This window comes from Mytilus trossulus, chromosome 13, assembly GCF_036588685.1.
Source record: "Mytilus trossulus isolate FHL-02 chromosome 13, PNRI_Mtr1.1.1.hap1, whole genome shotgun sequence".
NCBI classification, from domain to species: Eukaryota; Metazoa; Mollusca; class Bivalvia; order Mytilida; family Mytilidae; genus Mytilus; species Mytilus trossulus.
Window position 1 is genome coordinate 15,535,565 of NC_086385.1, and position 18,820 is coordinate 15,554,384.

At 31.3% G+C, this 18,820-nt stretch overlaps 1 protein-coding gene across 1 annotated transcript; it reads left to right on the forward strand.

Moving 5' to 3' along the window:
- Positions 1–15,038: 15,038 nt before the first annotated feature.
- On the forward strand, positions 15,039–18,111 carry LOC134694631 (uncharacterized). The gene is made up of 3 exons (XM_063555672.1): positions 15,039–15,115; positions 15,922–16,048; positions 17,373–18,111. Exons 1-3 carry the CDS (start codon positions 15,083–15,085, stop codon positions 17,996–17,998), a joined length of 786 nt encoding a protein of 261 aa, XP_063411742.1. The 5' UTR covers positions 15,039–15,082; the 3' UTR covers positions 17,999–18,111.
- Positions 18,112–18,820: the final 709 nt, after the last annotated feature.

The window sequence follows — 18,820 nt, forward strand, 5'->3', positions numbered from 1 at the left end:
TCTAAAAGGTTAAGCAGATCCCGGAGTGTCGTTCATGTTATTGCAAACTCTGTAATAGTCTAAATCGGTAGGTCACAAATAACGTAGGAAGTTGAAAAACATTGAGAACCAAATATCTTTAAATATGTTAAAGGTATTTTGTGTTAAAGTGTAATTTGTACATCGTTTGTAGAACCTTATATATTTGAAAATGTAAGTAATTAACTCATTAAAGATACCATGATTTAAATTTTGACTACAACAAAATATCAGTGAAGCTCGATCACAAAAAGTTAAAAAGGCTTAATAAAGTACGAAGTAGAAGGGCATTGAGAACCAAATATTCATAAATATTTTGTCAAAAAACAACTAAGGTATTCTAATCCTGAGGGAGAAATAGTTATCAAAGATACAGGATTATAATTTAGTACGCCAGACGCGCGTTTCGTCTACACAAGACTCATCAGTGACGGTCACATCAAAATATTTATAAAGCCAAACAAGTTCAAAGTTGAAGAGCATTGAGGGTCCAAATTCCAAAATGTTGTGCCAAATACGGCAAAGAAAAGCATTAGTATTTCAAAAATATGAGCTATGAAAAAGATTATTTATAAATATGACCATATAGCAATGAGAATTAATGTCAACACAGAAGTGCTGACAGCTGGACTGATGATACCCTCGATGAATAAGAACTCCACCAGCAGTGTCGTCAACCAAAAGGTTGTAAATACATACAGCAAAAATACCAGGTATTTGCAATCAAACTTGAGTTTACCGTATTTATTTGCACTAGATAATAAAATGCATGTAATAACTTAAGCCTGATCAGTGGTCACTGAGACGCAAATCAAAATAATCGAATCAATACATTAGGTGATATCAGTTGCAGTATATCTAACTTAAAAAGAAGATTCATTTTTCAACAATGAATGCACAAAAATTCAAACTTTAAAAAAAGAAGATTCATTTTTCAACAATGAATGCACAAAAGTTCAAACGCAATAGCGATCAGATTTCTCTTTCAACAAATGCATACATACAAACACAGCATATTGTAAAATAGACAAAGAAGGGATGTTTGTGTTAATGAAGTAGTTAATATATGTTACTTGTTTTAAATATATTCTGCATTGTTAAAATATTTATCGCATAATGTATATTCGAAGGGATGGATTTACACTCAAGAACTTTATGTTAAAAATATCGCCATATTCATGTTAAAGATATTTCGTAAATACTTTCAAGATGTCTTACGTCATTGTGAGTGTTTAAATATAACTTCAAATGTGTAAACATCTGCATTATCATTTATACGTATTTGTGTTATAAAACAGTTTTTAAAAATAGATTTTCTTTTAAAAAATTCAGATAATCAGCACCTTATGTATCGGAAATTTCAATCGATAATTCATCATCATATCATTATGTTTGGACTTCTATTATTTTTCCGAATTGACCCCGTAAGTACAATGATACCAGAAACATGAGAGCATATCTTTAAACATTGTGTTCTATAAAGTGAAAGGTTAATGATATACCCCCGTGCTCGAAATTCATTGAGATCCTGCACAAAAAAATGCAGTTCTGACAATTTGAGACATTTTAATGTTAACATTACTACAGCTTCTGCGTCTCAAGATTTTTGGCATTTTTTGGTTGAACTTTATTCGAAAATTTAAAAACAATTCTCCAAGATTGTTGCAATTGTTACATGTATAGAAGGTGTAGTAATCGGGAAGTATGGCGTTGCTGAAGTAAATTGCATTGTCACATTAACAAATATAATTGAGAAAGAAAATGGGGAATATGTCAAAGCGACAACAACCCGACCTAGAGCAGACAGCAGCCGAAGGCCAATAATGGGTCTTCAATGTAGCGAGAATTCCCGCACCCGTAGGTGTCCTTCAGCTGGCCCCTAAAAAATATATATGGTAGGACAGTGATAATGAACGTCATACTAAATTCCGAATTTTACACAAGAAACTAAAGTTAAAAATCATACAAGACTAAACATAAATATCTTATATCTTATATAAATATCTTAATGCTCGATAAATATAGCATATTGTTACTGATCAAGAAGGTTTGCTCTTAAATAATGTATGATTGTGCTCATGCTTTGTGGCATTGTTTAATGTATAAAAAGTAGCAGGGATCAAGATCTGTGGCATTATTACAATGTATCATGGTACTCGAGTTAGAATGGCATTTTGTATGTTCAAATTGTATATAAAAAAGTAGAATATCAAAATTACTGAACGTCGAGGGAAATTTAAAAACTGGAAGTCCGCAATCATATGGCCAAAAAATCGAAAGCTCTCACAAATCAAATGAATGAATAACAACTGTAATATTCCTGACTTGGTTCAAGCATTTTCTTACGTAGAAAATTTGGGATTAAAAAAGGCAGTAGAATACCGCTGTTCAAAATTCATCAATCGATTAGGGAAAAACCAAATCCGGGTTACAAACTAAAACTGAGGGAAACACTCCAAATATAGGAGGAGACCAACGACACAACAGAAACATTAAATTGGAACACACACAGAAACGAAGTATAATATGGCTATGTTCCTGAATTGATACAAGAGATTTCAAGAAAATATGGTGGATTGAACCTAGTTTTGTAACTAGCCAAACCTCCCGCTTTTATGATAATGTTGAATATAACATGAAAATGACAGGACTACGATACAAAAAAAAATGGGAGAACAAACAGGTCAGAGAAAGACACAAATAATAGCTATCAAAAGGTATCATGCTTATACTTTAATAGGATTAAACCTGGGTTTATAGCTATAAAAAGATCCAAGAGCACGAATAAGCTTAAGACAATAGAAAACTTAAATTAGATAACTGTGAAACATTGTGCATTATATCTTTGTATTGCAAAAAGTTGGCAATGTTACTAAAGATCTTAGAGCTAGATAAAAATGAATGGCATTATTATATAGTTGATACAAATGTTCGAGAAGGACACGTATTATTATATAAGCATACAAAATGGTGCACGACCTATGAGTTTGATTTCCGTCTGGTATTTTTCGACCCTTTTGTGGTACTGTTAAGTATTTAATAGATCTAAGTTATCTGAGCTAATGACAATGTTATGATTTGTTTTATAATTATTTCCAACACTGGTATGGCTAAATGAAGCCTATAGTAGTATACCGGTGTTTAAAAGTCATCAATTGAATTAGAGAAAAACAAATCCGGATTGCAAAATTAAACTCAAGGAACCCTGAAGGGAACGAACCTGTTAATTCGTGTTAGTTCTAAATGATCATCTCAAGGTTGTATTCTATAAATAGAAAATATTAAAAAAACCAAATGGCAGGTGGGCAAAGACGCGCAGATGCAAAGATAATTAATTTTCCTAAAAATAGAATAAAATGTCAAAAAGATCAACCTTTGTGAAGTTTGACACTAATTTGGTAAACAACTTTTCACAAATCAGGTACTACAGCTGGATGTATAACTACTTCTTGATTATACGTAACTAATTGTAATTTTTTGATATAGTATTGTAAATTTGTGGCCAATTATATTTCATGCTGGATATGTAATGAATACCCAACAAAAAGAATCAGAATTGCAGAGAAAACAATATTCTAGAAATTACCAGAGAAGATTGGAGACGCAGTCTGACAATAATTGTCAAAAAAATATAGTTTATCTGTATTCATTTATTTCTTCAAACATTATCTAGTGAGCTGTAAGGTTAAAGATTAAACATGTTTTATCACAATTTATTCCAAATTGAACACCCCTTTATTCTTTTATTTTTTCCAAAACTCCCTGTTAGAAGTAGATGTCCCATAAATCCTCCAGATTTGATTTTTCTTATGTGTTTTTTTGTGTTTGATCATTTCTAATTGCTTGTCTTAATTGAATTTAACGAGCTGAGGGAAGATTTGAGTTAAAGCTAACTTTGTTACCCTCTTGGGAGAGGGTTTAAGGGAAGACAATACTGTAGACCCTAGGTGGGAAATGTGGAAGAAGATACCAAGCAAAGTTAATGTTCTTGGAGAAAGTTACAATAATTTTATCTCTGTCAGAACCAAGCTTTGGAACATAAAAAGACACAGAAAGGGTTAAAATATTTCTTGCTGCTTTGAAGGCTCATTGATTGTCTTCGGTTGTTATCTACTCTTAGGTCGGGTTGTTATCTCTTTAACATATGTTCCATTTTCATTTGCATATTTTTGGAACGGAGAAATCTTTTGAAAAGATTTCGAGGAACATGACAAGAAGAGGACCTGCTCTAGACTTAAGCACACCAGTGTGGCAGACAGAAAATCATCATAATTGAATGTTTATATTGTTACTTTGTTAACATTCCTTTGCAAACAAGGAATCTATTGTTTCTGTTTTGTTTCTATCATTAGTAACATTGTTGGTAAATCTAAAACAATATCGCGTCATCAGCTGCAATTAGAATACCCTTTTGAAAAAAAATCCCCTATTATACTGTCGTCATCAATGTCTAAAATAGAATTCTATGTTTTGTTATAACTTTAACCTTCTTATAACCTTTAATGTATAAATAGTCCTTCGTATGATATTAATGAGAAATAATTACTTCATACAAATCATCTTATTGAAATAAATACTGTTTTGTAAGAGCTATGTTTGTTGGCCATCAAATTTTAACATAATGAAATAAAGTACTAATAGAAAACAAGATTAGTAGAATTTACAGAAAATCGTTTTACTTTTTAATATCATTTTGTTTTCAATACAAGTAATTTGTAAATATTATCTATTACGAACCAGCAATTGATAATTTACTACTGTACCAGTCATTCTGACATAATTTGTATTGTTAATTTCAAAAAAGCATTATAAAACAAAATTGAGTTATCTTTCTTTTTGCCGGAGATTTTCTGGTTGAATTTTTTTTAGCATAAAGGAATAAGTGAAAGCAGACCAACACCTTGGAGTATACAAGGTTTATATCGAAATAAGATATACACACATTCACATGAGGTCCGAGTACACAGCTATCGTGCCCTGATTTTCGTTGTCCACGAGTATAGCGCCTAGTGTGGACAGTGTGTTACTTGCCAATCTTTTGTTTAGCCCTTCCAAATTTATTTCTTCATGTTTTATGCCTCAAATAGCAAGTAGAGGATTAATTTAATGCAAATAAAATTGATTCATGAATTTTAAGGTAAAGTACATGTAGGTATTTGGGCCAGCTGAAAAAGTTTAAAATACGCATTTCGGAAGTGGTCAAAAGACACCCTGAACATAAGATTGTGTATATTTTCAGTTAGAGCCGATGAAGTTTTCTATGATTTTTATATCATTCGTCCTAAAAGTAGTACACCACACTGTAAAAATATTATTGAGAAAGCGCACGTTGGTTTTTTGGTGTTTGCATTTATTGCCTAAAAGAAATGCACAACGAAATTACTGTGTACTCGAACCACGATAATAAATTTCTAAAACAAAATATTTTATGCAATTTTTTCTGAAAAGAAAAAAGTCCATTCATTTGCTTCATTTGTAGGCTAAATAAATTGTAGGATTGTATATAGTAGTAAAACCTTTTGTCAAATATTTGTATCCAGGATAAACATTACAGTTTAAAGATTTTGATTTCTAAATTTTGGATCGAAAATATTTAATGAATGTCTGGGTTTTTACCGTATTACGGTTTATTTTCGAAGGTGAAAATATTTCGCGATTTTCATTGAAAAAGGTATACGAAATATTTTAGCAGTTATTATTTTGGCGGAATCAAAACTTTTGTCAATACCTTGCATGAACACTTATAATTTGGCGGAATTTAATTTGGCGATTTTGTTCTAGCCTCAAAAATAAGAGAAATTTACTACGCGAAAATAACCCGCTATACGAGGATATAAATTTATATCAGCAAGAGTTGATATAATGTTGAAACTGACTAGAAATATTATAAGTGTTACCGTTAGTCAATAATATTCAGCGGGATGGTTTGCCAATGTACAAATTACAAATTATTTTGGATAGGTTTTTGAGAGAAGTAATAACCAATGAGATAAATAGGTCAGGCATATACATACTTTTAGGTTTAGTATTAGAATAACAGCTCGTGAAAACAGAGACACAAACACAATTTTTCAACTGCTACGTGTACTTCATTTCGGTTTAATGAAGAATATAAATAATCAAATAAATATTCCAAATCACAGATTAAAAACAACCCTTAATTATTAAGTAACTCCAATTCATTTCATTTCAGAAAGACAATAGTCTCACAAGATATATTCTACTGACCATGTCAGCTTACCATTTGCAGCACAGATTGCTTCCTCAAGATACCAGACAGTTAATGATAACTACACTTAAATATCATCATTTTGTTTTGTAAATTATTTTTACAATTCTGCATTGCATTACTCAATTAAGTTAACTTACAACTCACACAAGTATCTGTTTAAAAAAAGCCCAAATATTCCTCTCCATCCTGTTTCAACATGCTGACAGGAGGAAGTCTTTCCCAAAAGCCAACCAGTGTGGCAGTGGAGAACAAAGTCAATGCTTCGAAAGATACCTTTGCTTTTAAAGGTATTGCTGAAGGGATAGGAACTCCAGTATGTAAGTATGAAATATTGAACTTCTTTGTTAGCATTTTTTAGTAAACAATGAATTTGTCATTTTTGTAAATGTTGCTATAAAGGATGATGATGCTGAAAAAGCGCATCGTCTGTACAGTAGGGTATCCCTTTGAAATTTTCAACAGAAATCGCTGTTTTGCTACTAACTCCGTTAAACGCATGTTTAACATAATGTGTGGATAGTTGAATGTACATGTATATTAATTTAAACAAGAGCAATATTGTACATTTAACAACAATATTGTTTATAACTCACATGTTATATTTAAATTTGACAATAATAATATCATTTAAAACTGTTCCTCTTTTACTTAGTTATGTCTAGTATCAAGTGAATTTTTAGATTAAATCTTTAGCTGTTACAGCTTCTGCAAGTAGAACACTTTTTACCTCTAGATCTGATATATAGAAATTCCTAAATTTTATATTGATAAGAAATGTATATAATATTCACATACACATTGGTGTATCGGTATCAAGAGGGTATAAATACAGTATTACATACATGTATATATATTATAAGAACTGAAGGTAGTTGGTCAATCCTCCACTTTCCTTTACCATCTTTTTTCACAGTGAAAAACAAAATAAAATGCAGTAAAATTCAGAAAAAATCTTTTTACATGAAAAATGTAATTTTATTCTCAACATAAGTAATTTGTGAGAACCATCTGCACCAATCTGTCAATGAAAACTTGACTACAGTCATTGTGATATGTGTATGGTCAATTTTAAAATACATATTAATTATAAAAACTAAATTGAGTTATCTTTCTTTGTGCTAATTTTTCGTAGTTTGTACTTTTATTGTTTAACATGGGTTTTTAATCAGAGAGAAATTGTTTTTTGTGCATGAACATCAGTTTTATCCTAAAAATTAAAATTCCATTAATTAGTTTGAGTTTTTGAATATATTAAATCAAAGGATTTGAATAATAGTCTTACTTTACTAATCCTTGGTAAAACCTTGAACCCATTATATCATATTAGTAACTAAGATACACGTGATGATAGTAGATAACAATATAGTTTTCCAAAATTATTGTTCCTGCCAACATATGCCTGGATTTTCCTGTAACTTGGATCGTATGTTCCAAGTTACAGCATAACCCAGGCATATGTTTAATATGAAATAATACAACATCTTTTATAATGTCCTCACACTATATCAGTAAGATGTGCTTCATATTGTAGTGACTTGGAAAATAATTTATTGCTTGTCGTACAAGATGTTTTTATAATTCTGATATATCTGACGAGTTTATCTTTTGTACAGGACTACAGGGAAGGGTACCATATGTGGAGCAGGATCGGCTTACCCTTCTGGAGCACCTGAGATCACCCCTACCTTTTGGTGGGGTTCGTGTTGTTTATTCTTTAGTTTTCTATGTTGTGTCATGTGTACTATTGTTTGTCTGTTTGTCTTTTTTATTTTTAGCCATGGCGTTGTCAGTTTATTTTCGATTTATGAATTTTGACTGTCCCTTTGGTATCTTCCGTCCCTCTTTTATAGGTTAATATCATTGTTTAATAGTAAGGATGACCTTATCTGGCGCATTCCTTTTGACTCGATATTTGTCTTATTTTCAATCATATCACTTTGTTATGTTATAATTTAATACTGATAAATGTTTTTTAGGTGCCCGAATGCAAACACATGCTTCATCAGATAACGCACAATACATTACGTTTTCATCAGATGGTGTCAAGTTGTTATTCCAATAGATTAATTTCCAACATATATTTACACTTAGATATAGCAATAAATAAATCCAATAATTCTTTTAATGGGATTTTTTTTGTAAACCAGTCTCTGAGCTTCAAAACTAGTTTAATAGGAGAACTGGATGGTATATGAATTATATGACTTATTCATTAATGATATACCTTTTTAAACTGTTAAATAAAATTTATTCTTTTATGATCAAATTTGTCTGGTAAAAAAAGGCGAAGGTAACAAAAGGGACATTCAACAACACAAGTCGGAAAAAAAGTGACATCGGTTTGGATAAAAAAGAAAAAGACCAACATCAAAACCAGAAAAATCATTAAACATAAGAGAGCTAAACCAAAGCTTGCGTTTCATGAACCCCACTAAAACTTTGGGCGATCTTATATGCTGTATGTGTCCTCGAAAGGTAGGCAAATCCTGTCCCAAATGTTACATCATTCTTGTTGCTCTGTTGCTCAGGCTTGTTAAAACCTGGTGATGTAGTTCATGTCCGGGGGATAGGATTGTAGTTATGACAATTACAAAGATTCCCTATAACAGTCAACCAATTCGTAATGGCTTCCGTTAGCCGCAACCTCCTCTCACGGATATCATGATTGCAAATACAAGCCCTGGAATATCATATCAGCTAAGAAATATATACTTCGTATACAGGCGTTGGTGGAATGCTGCTGCATAGAAATGAAAATTTCACAGTTGGTAAGCTGCAATCATTTCTGTTGTTGATTTTTTTCCTTTAACCGAACATCATGATCAATTTCTATATGGAGGTCAAGATATAAGGCGACTTAATTGTATCCTTTGTATTCTTTATCTCAGAATCGATAGGATAGACGTTTTCAACATAATCATCAAAATATTTATTATTTCGTGAGAGAACAATATCCTTGAAAATGAAAGAAAAATTGAGGAACATCGCTAATTTCTTTTCTTACTGCATACGTCGTTCCTGTATGAAGTAAGCCTTATACGAATAAAGAACTAGTCGACAAGAAACAGACGTCCATGGAAACATCGATTGTTCCTTGCAAAAAACTTTCTCTTAACGTAACAAATTATTTTGTCAACAACCCAGGACTATGCATCATGATGATTTTAGTTTCAAAGAACGTTTTGTTTGAACCAGAATAATTTCTTTACGGTGTACAATTTTACCCTCCTAAGGAAGAAGAAAAAACGATATTATATTATTGCAAAAATTGCGCCTAGATAAAAATTGCAGAAAAAACAAAAGAAAAAATACATTATTTTAATTATGCTTTTCCTCAATCGAAATGATTAAACTAGCAAGTTGTTCTGATTGACCAGCAATTGCAATAATAAATGCACACACCTTTTTTTTTAAATTACAGCATCATAATCATATGCATTACAATCGATACAATCCTTACACTTCTTCTAATTGTTACATGAACAGTTCATATAAATTCATTGTAGATGTTAAAGTGTTGTTCGTAATTCTGAGCAGGTTTAACCGACCAATTTTTTCGATAAATTTCTGTTACTAATCAGTTATTTGAAATTTGCTGAGTTTCATTCCATTAGATATAGTCTAACATTTATTGTTTTTTGCAGAAATTATAGCTTTTCCCTTTTTTAATGGTACATAAGAGTTTGATATGTATGTTAAACACATTTCATGATAACTTTAATAATAACACATGACAATTTGTCATCATGTCCATTGTTTGGTCCTAAAAATTCACACTTTCTTTCATATAATTAATCGATATTGAATAGTTAGTTAAGCATCTTAAAAAAACCCCGCTGTGTTTAAAAAGTCATGTAAATGTGTCAATTTAATATCACTTAGATCAATATCAATTTCATCTGTCAACAATCAGATTCTATCTTCTACCAAGGGAAAGGAGTTCACATTTGAAGGGTAGGGTATTTCTTATTTGGTTCTATCTTCTAGCAAGGGAAAGGAGTTCACATTTGAAAGGTAGGGTATTTCTTATTTGGTTCTATCTTCTAGCAGGGGAAAGGAGTTCACATTTGAAAGGTAGGTTATTTCTTAATTGGTTCTATCTTCTTCAAAGGGAAAGGAGTTCACATTTGAAAGGTAGGGTATTTCTTATTTGGTTTCATCTTCTAGCAAGAGAAAGGAGTTCACATTTGAAAGGTTGTGTATATCTTTTTTGGTTCTATCTTCTACCATGGGAAAGGAGTTCACATTTGAAAGGTTGTGTATTTCTTATTTGGTTCTATCTTCTACCATGGGAAAGGAGTTCACATTTGAAAGGTAGGGTATTTCTTATTTGGTTCTATCTTCTACCAAAGGAAAGGAGTTCACATTTGAAAGGTATTGTACTTCTTATTTGGTTCTATCTTCTACCAAAGGAAAGGAGTTCACATTTGAAAGGTAGGGTATTTCTTATTTTGTTCTATCTTCTAGCAAGGGAAAGGAGTTCACATTTGAAAGGTATTGTATTTCTTATTTGGTTATATCTTCTAGCAAGGGAAAGGAGTTCACATTTGAAAGGTATTGTATTTCTTATTTGGTTCTATCTTCTAGCAAGGGAAAGGAGTTCACATTTAAAAGGTATAGTATTTCTTTTTTCTTTCTTATTGAAACCACTTACGGATAATGTTTAATTGAAATGTGATTGTAAATTGTTGATAGAAAAACAAATTTGCATAGAATTGATATTCATTTGATATTTTACTGCTCATCCCTATTTCTTTGATGAACAAATTTTAAATTATTATCAGTCTAAACTTATATTTGAATATTTAATTCGAGAAGCAAGATCTGCTTACCGTTTAAAAGCACTTGAGATCACCCGTGGTTGTCTATGGGGTTTCTGTCGCTCAGTTTTTATATTTTTTAGTTGTGTTTTATGTACTGTTCGTTTGTCGTCCCCCCTTTATTTTTGCAATGACTTGTCTTTGTATTTGTTTTGTGTCAAATTGTGCCTCATTTCTAAAACGTATTATGTCTAATAGATGAAATGATTATATGATTATTATATAACTTATGGTTGCATAGAACAAATAAATAACACGACGGGTGCCGTATACGGTGCAGGAAAAGCTTATCCTTCCGATGCACCTGATTTCACTCCCGGTTTTTAGTAGAGTTCGTGTTATTTCTTATATATTATTTATAACTGTTAATGTAAATGTCCTTTGTTATGTAAGTCTTTGTTTACTATTTGGTTTTGATTTGTTATTGTCTTTCGAATACAATTATTTTCGATTTTTAGAGAGGAAGAAAAAGGTATAATCATAATATTTATATTTTCATTCGAATTAAAACTAAATTAAAAATATACGTACATATCAACAAGATAAGTTCCGTTGACCATGATTTACACTTAATTTCTTTTTGATTGTGATTGCGCTCCGCCGTTTGTTGAAAGTGGAGTTTTATTTGTCTCTTTGGTTTGTTTAGCCTGTTTTTTGAGATATTATAATGTCTTTAAGATATAATGGGATGATTATGGTAGAGGTTGTTTATATTTTACTAATATACTTATATTCGAATTCACGAATCAGAAAAAACAGTCTGGTTTGATCATGTTGATATCATATATATGTTAGCGCCCCAACGTTTGTTTCAGTTTATGGAGGGGAATTTAAACTGTCCTAGTGTCACCGAGGAGATATATATTATTGACATCCAAGCCTGGTACATTAAAATTTTAACATCGAAATGATTTCTTTTTATCATTTGCCGAAAACATATACAATGTATATACAGTTTACAATATCAGTGACTGAACCAAACGAAACAAGCTTTTTCTAATAGACATATTTTGGAGTAATTTTTCTCTGACTTTTTATTTTGATTTAAAAAGACTCGAAACATAATATCTGATAAATATTTCAATGAAGTGGCCATGGATTCTGTTCTTTGTTATTTATTCTGTTTTTAGATATTCATATTTCACACTCTTCATTGACAAGAGTAATCAATATTTGACTGACGCACTATTAATACAGCTGTTTCTCAAAAGACGCCTCTTTTGGGGAGATCTTGAATATTCATAGAAAATTAATTTTGTTTACATACTGGTTCCCAGTTATGCTCTCTGTGTTCCATCTCACAGGGACATATCTTGGGAAAGTTACCAGTAAATACACATGTGCATATTGTTTACATTGAAATCTGTGGTAACCTTTTTTCGAGGTAGGACTAGTAAGAGACTAATTCACAAGAAAGTTTATCTTGCTACAAAAACTGAAATTTATAAAAAGAAAATTTATATGATATAAATGAGATGATTCGTAACTAATGGTTTCATCTGATATCTCATTAAGAAATGATTTCTATAGGATATGTTTTTTTAGTATTTTCATTTGAGATAACTTGCTTCTTCTGAGGTATTGTTCACCAGTTTTGGTGTCATATAATAGGTTGCATTACACTTATTCGAAAACAATTATTTCTTTATACTTTTGTATGTTCATCATGACAGGATTCTTCATAATAATATTTGAAATATTTAGTTGAAATGTATTTTTACATGAACTTAATCAAATTCTCTTTTCTCCGGTTTGTTCAAGATTTGTTTTTGTTGACGATTTTCGGTTAAAATGTCATCAAACCAATTTACCTTAATGGTTTATGATATTATGGTGTAAAAGGTTTATAAATTCAGACTAATAACAAAACAATGATATAATTTCTTATCATGATTCAAGAGTATAGTTGATGGAATTTGAAAAGATTAAAGGAGTTTAATATCCATAGTTAAGAAGTTCGACTTTCAAACTATTTATTTTCATATGTTAAAGTACAACAGCATACTAAACAAAAACACAAAAGCTTTCTGATTGAAACTGTTTTAAGGAAAAAGGATAACGAGACAAACATTCATAATATGCTGATTTTTACAGTTTACAAGCAAACAACTACTGTAAAATTGGGTATTAAACGGAAATTTTGCAGTTTTTTTTTTATTTCTGATATATCATTGAAGAAAACGATAAACTGTAAACAGAAAAGTAAGATCTACAAAACAATTAATATAACCAAAATTGTCAATTGACCCATGAAGGAGTTATTGCCCATTTATAACAATTTTACAGAAGTTGTTTGATATCTTTCGCATCTCTTTTTAGTTAAAGAACGAGAAAATTTCATCATTTATTCGTTCAATTTAACCTGACGGATAACAAAAACCCGGCGAAACTTCCTACTAAGTATACCATAGTAAATTAAAAAAAAGAATACTATTTATGATGAAATAATCAAACATGAGACTTTATTAACCAACGGTACGAATGAAAAATAACCGTCATGTCCTTGACCTGTTACATGCATTTTTTGGAAGAAAATGATAGGTAAAGGAAGGAGCGTTAAATATCAAGTTAAAGAGAGACTGATAAAAGTAAGTATGGCATGATTAGAAATGAACCAAATACAGACTACAGTACAATACATGAAAATCTAAAGATTTAGCATCACAAACTCAACAAATAACCTGGGTGATATCGTGTATTTCAGCAGATGGATCCTGCCAAACTTGCGAAACCTGTCTTGTTTAATGAAAACAAAAAAGTTGGTAAAATTTTGTAAAGAGAAATTGTAAAATATATGACACGGTAGGTACAAGTACTATGCTGAAGATTTCATTGAACAACTGTTTTCCATCAATTTCACGATACAGGTTTTTGGCGCTCTTTGAAAAATTAATGCGCATGACCATCTTCATATGGAATACTACACCCACAAAGATAAATACACATCATACCATTCGAATCTTAAGAAGAAACTGATTTTGAGAAACTTATGTCTTAATAATGTTACATTATTTGTTTATTTTTTCAGGTTGAAAACTGTATCAAATGAAACAGAGAACATGTCTAACAACACTTCAGTACTGAGCATAAATAATCATCACGAATCAATAGCTTCGCAGACTCCTTCCTGGTTTCATGTTACTCTCGGTGTGGTTCTTCTTGTAACAAATCTTGTAACTATAATTTCAAACGGTTCGGTTACCTATGCATTGTTGGTAAAAGATCGAAAGCTTCTGACCAGATTAACTGTCTATATTATTGCAATATGTTGTTTGAACTTGTTAACGTCCACGTTTGGCACGCCAATGGTGGTGGCGTCATGCTTCAACAAAGTATGGATGTTTGGAGAATTCGGCTGTACTACCTACGCCTTTTTGATGACGTTTGGAGGTCTTGCATCAATGCTTCTATTAACAATGATTTCTATCGACCGGTATATATATGTTGTAAAACGCAATTTATCCAGACAACAACCAACTAAACCAATTATTATCACTTTATCTGTATGCCTTCTGATGACTTTTGGTTTCAGCATTAGTCCTCTACTTGGGTGGAACAAGTACACGTATTCAGGAGTTGGTACCTCATGTGCAATAGATTTAGCAACAAACAATAACAACGGACAATCATTCGTTATAACCATCTGTGTTATCTATTTCATATTACCTGTTTCTCTGATGATATTTGCATACGGGTCTATTTATGTAAAGGTATGTATAAAAAGAGGGACATTCAAACTCATAGACCAAAATTTAAACTGACAAAGCTATGGATAAAAAAAAGACAAAATAACATACAATAGTACACTAAACACAGCTATCTCAATTAAGACTAACAAAAACAAACCTACCAAAAATATAAAAGCAAGAAATGATTTTTGTTCGTAATTTATTATTTCAACACTAAAAGAAATAATATTTTGCTATGATATCTTTGTTAGACAAACAATAACAACGGGCAATCATTCGTTATAACCATCTGTGTTATCTATTTCATATTACCTGTTTCTCTGATGATATTTGCATACGGCTCTATTTATGTAAAGGTATGTACAAAAAGAGGGAATTTTAAACTCATAAATCAAAACAAAACTAAAAACAAATAAAAAAAGACAAAATAACAAACAATAGTACACAAAACACAACATAGAAAATTAAAGACTAAGCAACAAAAACCTACCAAAAATATAAAAGCAAAAACTGATTTTTTTTGGTAATTTATTATTTCAACACTAAGAAAATAAGATTTTGCTATGAAATATTTGTCAGTTTATTTCGATTGATACATGTAAGTTTGAATGTCTCATGGTAAAAACTGTAGGAATAAATATTCGGTTTTGACCGTTACTGATGAAGATAAATCCATGAAAGCGCTTCGGACGCATACAGTTGATAATGAGTTCTTTTCATTTTTTTCATCCATCTTTCCGAAGCACATTCCTATTGAATTTACGGCGGGATATAGTTCTGCAAACTAACTAAATGCTTGACAATAATGTGAGGTATTTTAAGGGGATTTCCGATCAAAATGGCCATTTTAAATGATAATTATTAACTAGTGCATGCTTGATTCTTTAATAAATAACAATGATTTTATCAAATGGGTAGCTCTCAAATAAGTCTGCTGTACCAGAGTAATACGTTTACTTTATTTTAATAAATTGTTACGTGCTAAACATCTACTTGTAAAAAACAGCCAAACCATTTTCAAAAATCTTTTCTTATGAAAGAAGATGTTAATCATTTTAAAAATTTACGATGCTTTTGTTGTTGCATTTCTCGTCATAATATGAAGATTGGTAACACTTTACTGAAAGTATTCTTGTTTATCATTTTGTTTCTTTTTTCATAGGTGTCGAAAGAGTCCAAAGCCAATTTAGGATACAGTCGGAGGAGGACTTTCGTGGTAAGCAGACAAGAGTTCCAATTGAAATTGACTATCGAACAAGAACTTGCTGTAACAATTACCAGTATAATTGGTTAGTCTTTAAACTTTTTTTGGCATTATACATTTCAGAAGAAGAAAATGTATGTATATGTCATTGAAACTTTAATCATATCCTACTATTGATACATAAAAAGACCTTTTAAAGTCAATTGTTGTTTTCATAGAAGGATGATCATTTAATGATTGAAAGTCACATTTGCAACATTATCAAAACTCCTTATTTTTATGCAGCCGACAAATGAGTTCACAGTATATCAAGCTCAAAAAGTCCTGAAACAATGCAGAAGTCAATATTACTGTAGTGACTTGATTAATACCATATTATTCAATACAAATCGTGTGGATCATGATTTTAGAAATCATCATAAAAAAAATAGACTGTTACTCCCTCAAGCAAAGTGAACCATACATGTCTTAATTTATCTACATTTTTGGCGTTAAGCATTATAGATAAACTTATCATAGATACCAGGGTTGCAATTTTATATTTGTACTAAACGTGCGTTGTCTACAAAACACGCACCAGTGATGCTCGAATCTAAAAATGTATATGTCCAAATAAAGTACGCAGTTAAAGAGAAGTGTGGACCAAAACTCCTCAACTTTTAAAAAGAAGTTAAATAATGAAAATGACTTCTTACCCATACTTCATACTATCTACAATAACTTGTTGTCATTTTTTTCTTCATAATTGGCAATAGTCTAGAAATGATTCAAAAGTTGTAACACATTTCTGTCATGAACCATTAAATTACCCATCCTTTGTCTAAGCTTTGGCTTTGACTTTCTGTTCTTGTCAAATTTCATTCAATTAAAAGTCTGGCAGATTTGTAAATTAATTAAAAAGGGACGAAAGATACCAAAGGGACAGTCAAAGTCGTAAATCTAAAACAAACTGACAAAGCCATGGCTAAAAATGAAAAAGACAAACAGAAAAACAATAGTACACATGACACAACATAGAAAACTAAAGAATAAACAACACGAACCCACCAAAAACTAGGGGTGATCTCAGGTGCCACGGAAGGGTGAGCAGATCCTGCTCCACATGTTGCCACCGTCGTGTTGCTGATGTGATTACAAATCTGGTAAATAGTCTAATTTTGGTAGGTCACATTCATGAAAGGGAAGGGGATTGTAGTTACGACGTAAGGAACATATCCGATATCATTTGTGAAACGGTTATTCCATAACTGTCAACCAACTCGTGATGGCGTCCGTAAAATTTACGAAGGGATGATTTCAACTTCACCATTTGGAACTCTTGGTTTAATAGCTTCCTTGTAAGCAGCAACCCTCTATCAAGAAAATCATGATTGGAAATATATATATATATGATGTTTTCTTTTTTTTAGGTTTCTTTTTAATCTGTTACACTCCATTCACATTTGTACTTCTATTGAGAGTGTTGATTAAGGATGTTGAAATCGACCCAATTGTCATGGCGATACCTTCCATGATAACGAAGATTGCAGGAATTTTTACACCGTTTGTTTTTTTGAGAAAAAACAAAGTCTTTCGAGAACATATGATGAAGATATATCCTTGTTTGAGATCGAGAAAAAAAGTACATGCCGCTGAAAGTATTGAGCAAACAGCAGTAACAAATGTCCACAACAACGATAAAACAACAATCGTGAATCGACCTGAAGCAAACGAGGGCAATAATTTCAAGCAGTGTGACAATAGAAAATGTTCACCTATCAAAAAGAAAACCACGACAAACGAGGGCAACAACTCCGAGGGGTGTGATAATAGAAAATGTTCACTTATCAGACAGGAAACCACGACAAATGACATAACTGAACGGACTAAAAAAGTACAAGATAACTGTTCAAATATTGCTGTATACACTGTTGATAAATCTGATATTTACGAATATCAGAAGGAATCTTCTTTTTCACGAAATGTTGGGAAATGTTCAGTAGGTATTATAGACACATTAGATGCAGAGAATGTTATGAATCTGTCTGGTGTTTAGAACAGTTATAATTTTGCAACTTTCCAGCACATTTTTCCCGGTTTTCTTTGATAAAAAATAGTTCCGCGTCAACTACCGTGGATATTTGCCTTTAATTATAATAAAGTTACGGATTTAAGGAGGGTATTGACGAAATCTAGCGTCTATTTATTTGTGATCGATTGTACCTTTTCAATTATAATTTAAATAAACTCCATTTTATATAGATAGATAGATACGTTATATCTAAAAACTAAATACAATTTTTGTGTCATTTGATCACTTGTGGAGAGTTGTCTCATTGGCAATCATACCATATCTTATCTGAGTTTTTTTGTTGTTGCTTTGTAAGAACATTTATTCTAAAGAGTCGAGTGTTGATGGTTGTTAATTCATGTTCTATGTGACAAATACGTCGATTGTCATTGAATTCATCATGAAACTCGCCATGCTGAGACATGTGGTAATTTTCAACAACCATATAGCAAATGACATGCGTCAGAAAGATATAATTTTCTGCATTTATAAATGCTTAAAAGCTTTGTCGAATACAAATATGAAGCTCTTCGAAAAAAGAAACTTTAACAAAACAAGTATATTTTGTTTAACTTTTGCATGTTAAAACGTTTTATTAAATTGTTTGCACTTTCGGAATATCAGTATTACCAAATGATGCACATATGCGTTAAATATAATATAGATACAGTGGCATTCATAGCTTTAAATGATCTTGGTTTTGTATTTTAATATTGCCTTTTTTAATGTAACAATAATACCAAGAAGATATAAAAAAGAAGATGTGGTATGATTGCCAATGAGACAACTATCCACAAAAGTTCAAAA